This window comes from Monodelphis domestica, chromosome 8 (genome assembly GCF_027887165.1).
Source record: "Monodelphis domestica isolate mMonDom1 chromosome 8, mMonDom1.pri, whole genome shotgun sequence".
In the NCBI taxonomy this organism is placed as follows: domain Eukaryota; kingdom Metazoa; phylum Chordata; class Mammalia; order Didelphimorphia; family Didelphidae; genus Monodelphis; species Monodelphis domestica.
Genome location: NC_077234.1, coordinates 242,454,265 through 242,468,701, shown reverse-complemented (window position 1 = coordinate 242,468,701; position 14,437 = coordinate 242,454,265). Strand labels below are relative to the sequence as shown.

The window sequence follows — 14,437 nt, the reverse complement described above, 5'->3', positions numbered from 1 at the left end:
CAAAAAATTCAGTATGCAGAACATATTTGTAAATGTGAGTTTAAATTTTGCAGAAGAACCATTGTTAGGAATTATGTCCTTCTATCTTCTCCAGCTGCTAACCCAGTGTTCTGAACTTAGTAAATGCTTTATGGATGCTTACTTGAATTCAGACCTCTTCTTAAATAAGTCATTCTCAAGAGGTTTTAAGAAAAAACTTAATTATAGAATAGGTTTATCTAAGTAAGTCTCATCCACTGTCAAGTCTTTTAGACAATCAATATCAGATGATGGTTTTTTGGCAAGCTATGTGCACAGAACCTCTGACAACACAACTTTCAGAATGTGAAAATGTATTTTTAGATCTCTATTGCAGTCAATTATAACATCTATTTTTCCAACATATTCCTTGCTACAGAGCCATGTGTGTATTTAGACAACAAATGACTAATTACATTCTCATGATGAACTTATTTGTAACTTTTTATTTGCATTGAAGAAACTAAAAGTTTATTTTAATGCAGTCTACATTTTAAAAGCACATTTAATAAGTATAATTGTGGCTCATCCTCTATAACTTTTAAGCAACCTGCATTTTACTTTACTTTCCACCATTCCCAATCTACTTTCCTCAACAACAGCGAAAGATGGTCTGTAGAGCAGATCTTCTTTACTCAATTCCTCTAAGAAACCACAAAGGGAGTTTTCCTTGCTCAGGCTAGCCATTCCAGTATTCCAAGTGTACGATTCCCATCTCATTCATCTGTAATTTTATATCCATAAGCAGCTAGTTGACCAGCCATATACTCTCCATCTGAATTATTGTGAGAACAACCCCATGTCCGTATCCAAATTTTCTGAATACCAGGAATAGTGCTATCACTTGGTGGATCATCTTCCTCTTGCAAACATTTTTGAGTATTACGTATTCGCACCTTTGGAACAATATTTTTTCTTGAAAAATATCTATCCTGAGGCTTTGAATCTTCTCTTGACACAATATCTTCTATGTCTGCAAGAGGTGAATCACAAGATGCAGCAGGCATCTTCCCTTGAAATTCTGGAATTTGTCTCACTTCCTCTTGATCAAACATGAATGAAGCTGGGGATGTGGGGATGAAGGAGAAAGAAAACCGAGGTCTAGAATTCGGTGGCCGCGAAGACTTCAGATGGAGCTCGCCATGACACTTGGGTCCCCGCCACTTTCTAGTTTTTTAATTTTCATGCCCAGTTCATTGACCTCTGCCCTCTCTAATTTGTTAATATATGAACTCAAGGATATGAATTCCCCTCCGACTACTGCTTTGGCTGCATCCCATAGATTTTGAAAGGATGTCTCATCATTGTCATTTTCTTCAATGAAGTTATTAATTGTTTACATGATTTGTTCTTTAACTGATTTTGGAAAATCATATTGTTTAATTTCCAATTAATTTTTTAATTACCTCTCCATATACCCTTACTAATTATTATTTTAATTGCATTGTGATCTGAGAGGGATTGGATTTTATTATTTCTGATCTTTTGAACTTGTTTGCAATGTTTTTCTGCCCTAATACACGGTCAATCTTTGCAAATGTACCATGTGCCACTGAACAGAAGGTTGTATTCCTTTTTGTCCTTATTTTTCTCCACATATCTACTAACACTAATTTTTCTAGGATTTCTGTTTCTGTTTCTAGGCTTCTTGCTCCATTTTCAATGGGGTAGGTATGAGAAAGAGAAGAGTTGGGCACACTGAGGGAGAGGGTTTGTTATTGTCCCATAGTGCCAGAAAGATCAGAGGTGGGAATTGAATTGGGCAGAGTGGGAAGGAGGGGCAAAGGAAGAAGTATGAAAGGATATAGAGGTGTTAGGGTTGGAGGAATGAGTACGGTGTGAGACATTAGGATGGTCAGTATGGGTGGGGTGTGAACTCAGGATGGAGGTGGTAGGGTCTGAAGCATGGGTGGGGTGAGAACTTAGAGTGGAGGGTGTGGGATTGGAAGCATGGGCAGGTTGTGAATTCAGAGTGGAGGGTGTGGGATCAGAAGCATGGGCAGGGGGAGGAGTGGGTTGGTTAGTAGTAGGGTTTTCTGAGGCCGATGGGGCAGGGGGAGGGGTGGGTTGGTTAAGAGCAGGGGGTTCTAATTCAGAGTTGGCAGGGGGAGCAGTGGGTTGGCTAGGAGGGTTAGTGTCCAGAGCAGGGTGGGACAGGGATTATGATAATGTTCTTAACTCTCTTTTAAAAATGTTTCTCATAAAAGCTACAATCTCTCCCTGACTTTCCTCTATAAGCTTAAGCCGAGTATTTAGTTCTGCATTTTGTTGAGTAGTAGAAGGAACACTCGGTTGGTTTGACTGAGAAGTGGGTTTTGTAAGGAAAAACAATATTACAGCTATAACAATAAAAATCCCAAGGGGGAGTACCATGTCGATTATACTTTGCCATAAGCCCCATGGTATGAGAAATCTTAGAGAGGCAACGAATGTAAATCTTACAAGGTTGGTCATGGAGCTGAATAGCCAGTTGTTAAGTACGTTGTGAACTGGCTGTATTCACATATTTCTAAAGTAAACACGTGGGGAGCAGGACAAGGCCTAAAGCTTTTCCCAGGTTTCCCTAATCCTAATTTAGGCAGTTGTTCCCTAAAGGAAAGGCTATTTAGAAACTGCTCTCCTAGCCAGGACCTTAGGGCCCTGTTGCTAAGATTTAAAACAGCTATATTCTATTTAATTTAAGGAGAATCAAACAGTTTTTTACTCACCCGCTCTTGTAGCTGTGTTTTGAAATTGAGTTAGCAATGTTTAAAAAGACTGACTGTAGGGGGGCAGCTGGGTAGCTCAGTGGATTGAGAGCCAGGCCTAGAGATGGGAGGACCTAGATTCAAATCTGACCTCAGACACTTCCCAGCTGTGTGACCCTGGGCAAGTCACTTGACCCCCATTGCCTAGCCCTTACCACTCTTCTGCCTTGGAGCCAACACATAGTATTGACTCCAAGATGGAAGGTAAGGGTTTAAAAAAAAAAAGATTGACTGATAAAGCAAGTAATAAAGAGAGAAAGGAAAGAGATTTCACAGAAATTTTTGAGGGTTTTTCGTCAAGATCTTCTTGGTCAGCCATAAACTGTTACAGACAAAAGAATGTTGCCTTAAACTGTGACCACGAAAATATGGTTTTAAGATAGTGTCTTGAGTTAAATAAAAAATAAAGTGGTTGCCATGGGGAAATTCCCAAATATGAAATACCCAAGTCAGCTGGGTTTTTATGGAGATTTTAATTAGTACAAATAAGGAATTAAGGAAAGAGGAGAGAGAATAAGAAAAATATAGTACGAAGGGCCTAGGCCTGAGCCTTAAGAGAGAGACCAGTCAGTCTTTAATCCACTCACCACAAGATTTGTCCCAAGCAAGATTCTAGTGTTCAGAGAGATCTAGCTACTCCAACTAGTCCGAGCTCCAATTCAGCTTTGGCAACTGAATTTTCAGCCAGCCACCTCAGTTCTCTCAGAGAGTTCCTTTTAAAGAGAATTTTCTCCTATGTCACCTCCCCTAAGCTCTCACATCTACCAATCACAGTAGACGTTTTCCAAAGGACAGACCATTCTTAATTCACACCTGAGTAGACTAAAACTTCACACCTCTTTTGTTAAGCTTATCCCTTGCAAGTTTGTAAGTTGCCTGACCTTTTAGTGATTAATTTGACCTTCATAGGTACTTAGCACCTTTTTGTATTAGATCTTAAAATAGACCCAGCTTTAGGGTTTTAGCTTTACTTTAAGTATGGGCTAGGTACTTTTCATTGTTCAGTAAGGAGTTTACAACTTTATCTCCCCCTAAGGCACTAAGTATGGGTGAAGTAATGTTAAAGTTCCCAGTACATTCCTGATTCTTGTTAGACCAAGTATCTCTATGCCGCCATCTTGACTCCGCCTCTCTGAAGCATTTTCTTAATATACTGAACAGAATAGAAGGTCTGAAAGAACCATTAACATGAAGGATTGTATGGAAAGATACATGTTAAATTTATTTTATATTTACATGAAGAAAATGCAGAATTGTGATAGCAATTTTATTCATAATCTTCCTGTTTTTCTATGCATATAGAAATCTGTTTTATTTTTTAAGTTAAGAATGAATAGTATTTTAAATTTGAAAATAAATGAAAAATTATAATTAGAAAAGGAAATGGTGTTCATAGTGGTGACTTAATAACTACTTTTTGTGCAGAAAGAACATTTTAAATAATAGAACAAGGATTTTTATGGTTATTTATTGACAGTCTTATTTAATCCGCGTGCTATACATTTTGAGTCCCAGAATTAAAATATAAAATGAATCTGTTTGTAGATAAATGCATATTTTAATTAAAACTACCTACCAGATCTTTAACAACTGCTACTTTCTCCAGTTGTATCATTGCTATGATACTCGTGATCAGTAAATCAATGTATAGACTGGAAAAAAATGATTAAAGCTAATACTTTCAAATTTATGAGATTGATTTGAATTCAAATTAGTATTTCCTTGATAGGACATTTGGTAAATGAATCAGTGGTATGTGTACAAAATATTTGTTTTCAATTAAATTATAATAAATGTGATTTTATATGTTGTATTGATTTCAAGTAAAAATATTTTTTATGGTTTTTATTTTTCAGTCCTGCAAAAGAGCCTGTCATTATAAGTCAGAAAAAGGAAAGTGCATCTTCAACAGAGCCGGTAAAGGTATAGTTACAAATGTGTGTGTGGTAGTAGGGAGACGGAGAGAGTAGGATATATTATGCTCTTTATATTTTCTGCCTTTTAAGTTTCTCAGATTTTAAGATATTTTATTTTGGAGTTTAGTCCAAGTTATGTGTTCTATGGTTATATGAAAGATAATGCTAGAAAAAACACCAAGGAGATTCAATTAAAAGTAATTTTTCAATTGGAATTTTTCTCAGAAATAAAAAATAATGTATTAAAATATTTTTCTGTGAAGAATTCTGAAGAATTTTTAAGGTAGTTCATATGAAGATTAATTCAATTCAATGCAAGAATGTATAGTTATTACTAGGAATTGTTTACTTGAGGCAAAACCATTTGGGTATCTCTTATTCTCGGCTTTTTCACTCTGAGAAGCAGAAAGAACAGTTGGAAATAGGGACAGAGGGATGGAAACAGAAGACAAAGTGGGAGGGGCAGACTTTCAAGTTGATCTAGAAAATATGAAATATTTCTATTGACTGAGGGCTTCCCATAAAGATAAGACACTTAGGATCTTTTCTCTCTGGGAACATCTTTCCAGAGCTAGATGGCTCTGGGAATAAGATGTACTTTGGTAGACCTTATTCTTATCCAGAGTGAGAGGTTCTTAATGGGGTACACCAAAACTCTGGGGAAAAAAATTCAGAATTCTTTGGGGTGAGAGAATTATTTCTGTTGATGAGAGGATCAGGTGCCACCTAGGTAAAATGGGTACAGGTTAATTTTTCTAGGGGATTGGTGGGGAAGATTATATGTCTTCCAAAGCAGTATTTAGATTTCCAATAGAAAAAAATCTCTCTCAGGGAAATATCCTTCCTATTCAGTTATTAGTGCTTGCATTAAAGCCTCTTTTGGGACCCTTGTTGTTGTTACTTCACTGATGGTACTTGTCTTGTAGGAATTTCCTTGTGAGAAAAAACAATCTTGGGAGTGAGAGTGATGTGCTTTAATATAAAAATTTCAATAGAAGACAAAGGAGAAGTAGTCAAGGGTAACTTGTGAAAACTGATTCATCCTAGATTCTGAGAAAATTAGGTTGCCAAGAAAATTCAGAAGTTCTGTTTTGTAACAGTTCAAAGTGTCTTAGACCAGAAGTATCAAACACATGGGAGAAAAACTTCCTAGTTGGGTGGAATCAGATTAAAATATAATTGAGAAATGTTTATCAAAATAAGCAAAAAACAAAATTCAACATACATAATTCTGATTTATAGGTTTTTTTTTAAGGCAGTGTCCCAGTAGGCATCTGTTTCTGTTTGAGTTTTATACCACTGTTTTAGACCATCCTCTTTCTTGTCCTTTGTACAATGAAATATTTGTGTTTAAGGTCACAATATAAAGAAAGATTATTAAAATACATTAAAGAATGAAAAAAAGGGCCACCTGGGTGCTCAGTGGATAGAATCGGGCCAAAAAAAACCTTGGGCAGGATGGGTGTGTCATGGCCCACAAAGTCATGAAGAGTCTGACACAACTGAACAAGAACAACAAAAAATTCCAATTCTAATAGTATGAGAGGCAGTGATGTAGTGGACCAAGAAGTGGCCTGAGAGCCTGGAAGATCTGAGGCCCCGTCCTGCCTCTGCACAGACTCACTCTGTGACTCTGAGCAAGTGTTTCACATCTCATATATTTCTTCTTAGGGAAAAAAACATCCTTGAGGTCATGGACTGCTTCAGTTTTGTCTCTGGCGTCTCCAATATCTAGTACAGTGCTATAGTATTCACTTAATAGATCCTGGCTGTTTGATTGATGGATTGATGAATGGCTCCAGCTGACTCCCTAAGGCTATTCGTTGCAGAAGAGTTGTGGATCTGTAAAAATTAAATTAGTATATTAATAAAAATACTTTATTTAATCAGGTTTATTAGGATTATTAGAAATCAAGAAATAAAGAAAATTCGCAGTAATAACCACGTGCCCATGACTGATTAGCCAATTCAGAATCCCCGGGCTTAGCTTACTATATCATTGCAATGGAATGGAAGAGAGAGAGGGAGGCGTTACTGCCAGTTAAATACCAATTGTGATCTCACCAACCTGGGGACTCGGGTGAGATTATAGGGAATTCTGGGAAACACCAAGAACTTCTGGGGATTGAAGTCTGGGGTTCAAAATCTCCATTTTTACAAATCCACATTGACAGAGGGAGCTATCTCTGGTGTTTGATTGTTTTCTTTTTTGACCTTGGAGTTCCCTACACCAGGGATATCCCAAGTCCGAACTTTAAATACCAACTAAGCCATAGTAAACATGCAGTGATTATAAGTAACATTCTCTAAAAAATCCTGTTTAGATCTGTCATCAGAACCTTTTAAAATACAAAGGGCTATGAGATGAATGAACAATGCAGAATGAACCACACGTATAACCCCTCATAGCCTGAAATGCACTCCTAGATGATAAAAGTATTTACTTTTATTAGGAATTAGTTTCATGTCAAATCCTACCTCTGACTGACCCAGTTTTTTATCCTCTGTCATGACATAATGGATGGAGAGCCAGCCAGGAAGACAGATTCTGGTCCCACCTCTGACACGTGGTGGCTACATGACCTGGGACAAGTCACTTGACTTTACTTTCTATGACTTGTAGCAAAGAAGGTGGTGATGCATTGTTATAGTTTTCTCACCTGGGAATTCTTTATACCTTGACATACAAGTTTAATTAGTTCCATGGTCAAGATTGTAACTCAGTTTGCTTGTGTGTCAAGTTGAATTTCCCCATTTAAATTAATGGAAATGCAATTAATCCATCTTGGCCCCCAAAAATCCTTTCCTTGGAAGTTTGTTTCTTCCTCCCTTTCAGAAAGTTTCAGTAATGTGTGCAACTGTCATTGCACAGCTCCAACCCAAGACCTGTTGCAATTTTTTCTGGATGTGTCTTCTCAATAAACTGTTTAATTTTCCCCAAATCCTCACTCACCGTGCTTCTTGAGGAAGTCTTCAGTGTCAAGCAAAAGCAATTCCGCACAGATTCTCATGCGGCCAGATAAACCCTGAACTAAAGGAGGCAGCCTCCTGTAACTGGGGAGCCCAAATGTTCCAGCAGCCTATCTAGTGGAGGGTGGCAGAAGCTCATGATTCAAATATCTGACCACCACTGCTCATATCTCAAAGGTCCTCGTGTATCAAGGTGCCACTATGCAAATACATCACTAGTCTATCCTTTATGAAATCTTAAGTGAATGTGGAATGGAGGCTCTTCTTATTGGGCAGATAAGGAGTGAAGCACCACAAGGGAGCTAATGGATAGATCATAACATTCCTGTTTCTCTTCTAAGGAAATTGGGATTCAAGGACTGTTAGCTCATCATAACATATCAGTTACTTTTGATTCATCAGAATTAATGTCTCATTCCTAAAGAGATTAAACTAGTTACTGCATGTAAATGATATACTTTGGGGGAAATGATAGACTTTTTTTTTTTTTGCACCATGAAATAAATTCAAAAAAATGTTTTTGGACAATGGGAAATTATATCCTAGGGGTAAGTAGGTGGCTAAGTGGATAAAGAGCCAGTCCTTATTGCTCTTCTGTCTGGGATACAATACCCAGTATTCTAAGACAGAAGGTAAGCATTTAAAAAAAATCTCTGTGGCATCTCTGAATATTCCTCCTTACGTCACAAATCTAAGCATTTGCCAAATCTTGTCATTTTTATTTCCACATCTTTCCTGTATCCCTTTCCTATAGTCATCACCTCTCACTCAGGCTCCTGCTAGACAGCCCTTACCACACTTTTGGGATTGATACTTAATATCAATTCTAAGACCAAAAGTAAGAGTTTAAAAAAGAAAAAAGAGAAAATTATATTAAAATTATATTTTAAGAATGTTTTACTTAGGGTGGGATCAGAGCTATTAATTGATAGATTATATTAATTTTTATTCTAATAACATAGATTATTAGATATAAATAGAGCTAATCTAAATTTTAATACATTTTTATTTGGAGAGATGTATGTATAATATACATATCTCCCTCTTTTCTCCTTTTTAGTTATCTTTGAATTAAGATGAAAATTCTCTAGATCTTAATTTATAAATATTTATTAAATAATTTTAAAAGCAGGTCAGAGAAAGAAAAGTCCTCTAGCCACGTGTGGTTCCCTTACCAAAAACCTCCTCTGAGTTGTGGAGCCATGCTCATGCACCCTTCTTGTTTTCAGTTCCCAGCCAGAAAGACACCTCTTCCTCTTTTTCCAGTTCCAATTTATCCTCCTTGTAATGTTTCTTCTCAAAGCCCTTCCAATTGGAGGACTCTGACCTCACTCTGGCCAAGAGGTGGGTCTTCTGAATGCCAGGGAGTTATGAGGGACAGAGAAAAGTGTCTTTTGTGGAAGCCAGAAGTCCTCTAGTTTGGCCTTTAAGATGACAGGGAAGTGTTCACATTCAGGCTATCTTAAGTAGTTTGTTGACAGATAAGCAACAGACTTTGTTCTTAATTCAATCAAAAGGTGTGGTGAATTGCAACTTAATTCAGTCAGAGAGCAGGGTATTTCAAACTTGGTATCAAAACTCTCCCTTTTTTAAAAATCAAAGTTTAACCAGAAAAAGGGTAAGGGTTAGAGTTCATTTTTCACCCATTTTTCTACCTGAGAGTCAATTTCCTCTCCAAAGTAAGTTGATTTTATTTTTGGCAGCTCTTGGAAAGAAACTAATTTAACATCAATTAAATGATTATTAAGCTCTTGCGTTGTGCTTAATTAGCACTGAGTGAAGTACTAGAGCTATAAAGAAGAAATGGAAATGATCCCTACCCTCAAAGAGCCTATATTCAAATGGAGGAGACAACTTACTATATCATTCAAGAGACTTTCAGAATGTACATACCAGGTAACCTTAGAGGGAAGGTACTAACTAGCATTTAGGGGAACTGGAAGAGGCGTTTAAGTTGTCTTGGGAGAAAAAGCCAGGGATTCTAAGAGGTGGAAGTAGGGAAAGGAGAGAATTCCAGGCCCTTGAGACAATCAAAGGCTAGAATGGCTTGTCTGTAAAAGTGCATGGACATGAGTGATGTGTAACTTCTGAAAAGATGGGAAGGGCCCAGGTTTAAAGAGCTTTGAACCTAGAAGTAATACAAGGCTCCTGGATTTTGTTGAATGCATGTGGGTAGGATGGGAAGGAGGATGAGAAATAACATGGTTAAACCTGCCCTTGAGGAGAAACATTTTAGCATCTGTGTAGAAGATGGAGTGGAATGACTACAGACAGGAAGACCAATTAGGAGGCTATTGCAGTAGGCTACATGAGAGGTGATGACTATATGAAATGGACACATAGGAGAGATGTGGAAATAGAAATGACAAACTTTGGCAAATAATTAGATTTGTGGAGTGAGAATGATGACGCAGAAATGTCACAGAGGTTGTTCTTTGTTGTTGTTGTTGTTGTTTTTGTTGTTTGTTTTTTAACCCTTATGTCTTAGAATCAATACCAAGGATTGGATCCAAGGCAGAGAGTGATAAGGACTAGTTAGTGGTGGTTAAGTAATTTGCCCCAGTTTTACATAGCTGGTCAATGTCTGAGGCCAAATTTGAATCCAGGACATCCTGTCTTCAGGCCTGGTGCTGTACCCACTGAGTCACCTAGCTAACCCATGACACAGAACTTGTAAACTTGGGTGACTGGAAGGATGGTGGTGCCCCTGGCAGGAATAGTGAAGTTTGGAACGGAGAGCAGGCTTCAAGGAAAAGATAACAAGTTTTCTTTTGGACATGCTATTTTGGGACATCCAGTTTGAATTTCCCAATAGGTATTTGGTGATCGAGAATTGAATATCAGGGGAAGAATATTAGAGCTAGATATATGCAGTAGATCTGAGAATAATCTGCATAGAGATCCTAGGTTCATAAGTAAACTGAAGGTGAGAAAAGAGGAGGAATCCTAGAACAGAGCCATACTTGTCAAAGTGTTCATTATCCCATGGATAATGGGAGACAGAATAAGTGGTAAGATATTTGAGAAAAAACAAGAGATAAATGTCATGAAAACCTAGAGAAGAAAGAGTATCCAGGAAGATAAGAAGGTATTTTAAGGAATTAGGTATTGTTGATTTTGTTATAAATGTGATTATGTCAGTTTTTTTCTGTTTCTTTGTTATTTGAAGTAATGTATTTATTGTCTCTTTCAAATTTTTTAAAACCTTTCTTTCTGACCTAGTAACAACTCTTAAGATAGGCAAAAAGGCTTTAAATGAATTGCCCAGGGTCACAGAGGTATTGATTTCAGTATTACTAATATTGATATTGAATTCCATGATACCGAGTTATTTTATTAAAAATACAAAGGCTTTTCTTGTCTTGGTATTTTATAGCTACTGCTCAAAAAACTTTGTTACTAGATTTCTATCATAATTGCAAATTTCTCTAACATAGTATACTACTTCTCAAACACTATAAGAAAAAATTAAATTAAGCGCTGCCTTGTGTTTTAGGAGAGATGGCATGGAGTAGTATATAGAGAACTGACCTCGGAGCCAGTAATAGCTACATTCCAGTCTCTTCTTAGAAACTGGCCATATGACCCTATTCAAGTAATGTGACTTCTTATTGCCCCAGGCAATTCAAGAACCTGCCTTGTTAGAGGAGGTTCTCACTTGAGGCTCCCTGTACCAGTGAAATCAGAGGTCAAGTCCAGGAGTATTGAGTCTCTAATTGATAAGACATTTTGTAAAACTTAAAGCTTTACTTAAATGCCAATTATTATTGTGATGACTTCATTCCCTGAGTTTTCAATTGTACTCTTGCTGAGGTCAAACAGTGTTTTTAGAGCAATACAGGGCTCTCGTGGTAAATTTTTTTAAAGGGAGCTCTTGGGAAATACTTTTAAATTTAATTTCCATGTTTAACCCTTTTAAAAATCTTGATGAGTAAAACAATAAGTCAACCCTGATTTATAGCAATTGCCAATTTCTGAGATATAAAAGCTCACACTGAAAATTTAACTAGGTTCTCTTAAGCTGAGTAGATTTAGCTCTGGCACACTACTAGTTTAGTCTCAATCCCCTATTAAACAAAATGGGCTATAAAGGATAGAGGAATTAAGAGAAGGTAGAGACCAATGTTGACTCAAGAACTGAAGAAAGGCTTCATAATATGATTGAATTTACTTAGTCCTTTAAAGTTTACAAAGGGTTTTATATACTTAACTCTCACAACTCCTCTGTGTTGTAGGCAATACAGGTATAATATTATGCCCATTTTATGAACTGAGGCTGAGTTTATAAATATGAGATAAGTTTTTTTGTATATAGTCAACTTGACACCACGTCAAGTTCTCTACTATTTCATATTGCATATTTCTTCATGTAGTCAAAGAATTTGAAGACTTTTCAGAAGAATTGTACAATAATAGCCATACAAGAACATCATCCACTTCACTAATAATAAGAAAAATGAACGTTAAAACATCTCATAAGGTTTCACTTCATACTCACCAAATTATTAAGGATGGAAAAAAATTTCTCTATCAATGAGAAGGCATGTGAGAAAACAGTACACTAATCCACAGAAGATAAGTTATCATGGTTAAAATTGAGAGACCGGCCAGGGATTTTATTAATCGGAAAGGAAAAGATGGATGAGCATCCATTTTGCTGACTTAAACTCCTTAAAGGCAAGCGCCTCCTGCATCTCATCTGTTTCTGTCCCAGAAGCCAACAGCACCTACTTCTGCATGTAGCCTTTTAAGTTCAACTAGCTCCTCCCTCTGTAGCCACATTGCATGCCATTGTTCAAACTGGACTGGACGTGCAGGGGATACCAGATGTGCCGGCTGTCACCAGAGAATAGTGTAATATTTGAGACATCAAAGGGGTAGGGTAAATTTTCTCACACAAAGCTGTGATTTTAGATGATTTAATCATTCTGGAAAATACTTTGGAAAATACATGGAAAAATTAACTACATTGTCCATACTGGATGACCTAAATATCCCATTGTTACACATGTATGGTAGAAATCAAAAACAAAAAGAAGAACCTATATTTCCTCAAATAGTCATAGCAATTCAGCAAGAAACTAGAAACAAACATGGTACCCATCACTTAGGCAATTGACTGAACAAATTGTAGTATATTGTAGGATTTAAATTAATATCAATACTTCAAGTATTATTTTTATAAATTTTATTATCTGACAAAAGAGAACCATGTGAGTAAGTTTTCTACCTGCTCAAAAAAGCCCACTCCACCAAAGCCACCACAGGAAGGAAAAAGATCGAGAGATGGAGCTCCACTGAATTTATCTCCTATCTGTGTCAGCATGTAACAACAGGAATAAAGTAGGTTGCAGGGAATTGTAGTTTTGCTGGGGATCATAGTTTTTAGTGTAACAGATTCTAATTACACAATCACCCCCTGAGATCCTTTGGGAGATTAGTCTCCCCAATGGATCTTGTAAACATAACCAATTTATAAATTACAATAATTTGTGGATAAAAGGGAAAGAGAACAAAATCAGTGATTACTAGGCACTTTGACAAAAAGCTAATTGGGGGGCAGTCCCCTTCAGCATAAGAGTATACATACAAAATAAATGTGTTACAATCTCCCACAGTTCAATTTCACTACAACCCAAAGTTCATTCTGGGTCTTTATGCAGTGTGAGGTTTCTGCAGGCATCTCCATGGTGCCTTCTCCAAGCAGTTCACTTCTGGGACTCTGGGAGGTAGCAAATTTCTTATCTTTTATAAAACTAGAATTTTATGACAATTATAAAACCCCTTCTGAGGAGAGGGTGTTGACACACACATGTATCAACTCAGGATACCTTAATTTTCACTAAGAAAAGAGCTTTATAAAAAACAATAGGATAACAGCTAATTCAAGAAAACCTTTTGGGTCTAAAACATCACCAAGAATCTTGATCATTCTGGTGGGAGGTAGATTAAGCTGAATAGTTAAAAATCATCCAGAAGTTACTTTAGGCTTCATGGGAAATGCTCCCTCTTGGGAATCATCCAGGGGTACCATGCACTAGGAAAACCTTCCCAGCTCCTCTGGTATGAGACTGGAACAACCTTAAAAGGCATGTCTTTATATGTCTCATCCATTACATTTTTACAAATATGGAGGTGGGGATTAGTGCTATAACACTTCACTTTAGCTACAAAATGGACCCTCACCTCTTGTTACAAACAATTCAAAAGTACTTTTATAATGATATCTTCTCCAGTCCAGTCATATGGGGAGGTACAAATGAAGACAATATAACAGCACATATAGCTAATTGTCAAAACACAGTAAGTTAAAGTGACAGTGTAACAGAATTTAACAAACAAAATAAAATCTTAAAACAAGCAATCAGCAAATACAATATATGTGACAGGATACAGGCACTAAATTCAAGAGTCTTTTTTTCCCCAATTCTGATACAGAGATTTTTCAAAAAACAATGGAATCTGAAAAGGCTTAAAAACCTCCTCCAGACTCTTTAAAGTTCCTTCCCCTCCCCAGTATCATTATCCATCTAGGTTCCTTTTGGTCACACCTCTGGGATCTCCCATAGTGAGGGAGAATTCTGCGTTGAACATAGTGTGGAGAAATCCCTTATTGAATGTATTGTAGAAATTGGGCAGGCCAAAATGGCAAGGGGGTGTAGGGAGATGAATTTCTTCCCTGAATCTCAGGATTATTCAAGCTAATTGCAAGGACCAGTGCACCCAGGGACAGTAGGAAGAAAAGATACCCTACAACTGGGAGCTTTTTAAATGCACTGCTCTTTC

The 14,437-nt window shown here is 37.0% G+C and overlaps 1 protein-coding gene across 4 annotated transcripts in view; it reads left to right on the top strand.

Annotated features, from left to right (window-relative positions):
* CRYBG3 (crystallin beta-gamma domain containing 3) overlaps positions 1-14,437 on the top strand; it is a 159,495-nt gene that overhangs the window by 32,976 nt on the left and 112,082 nt on the right. For 2 of the 4 annotated variants that reach the window (XM_056806817.1, XM_056806819.1), the window contains exon 2: positions 4,622-4,682. In XM_056806817.1, coding sequence (XP_056662795.1) covers positions 4,622-4,682 — 61 coding nt within the window. Of the gene's footprint in view, positions 1-4,621; positions 4,689-14,437 lie in introns of all 4 variants that reach the window. The other 2 variants (XM_056806818.1, XM_056806816.1) reach the window with 1 other exon arrangement.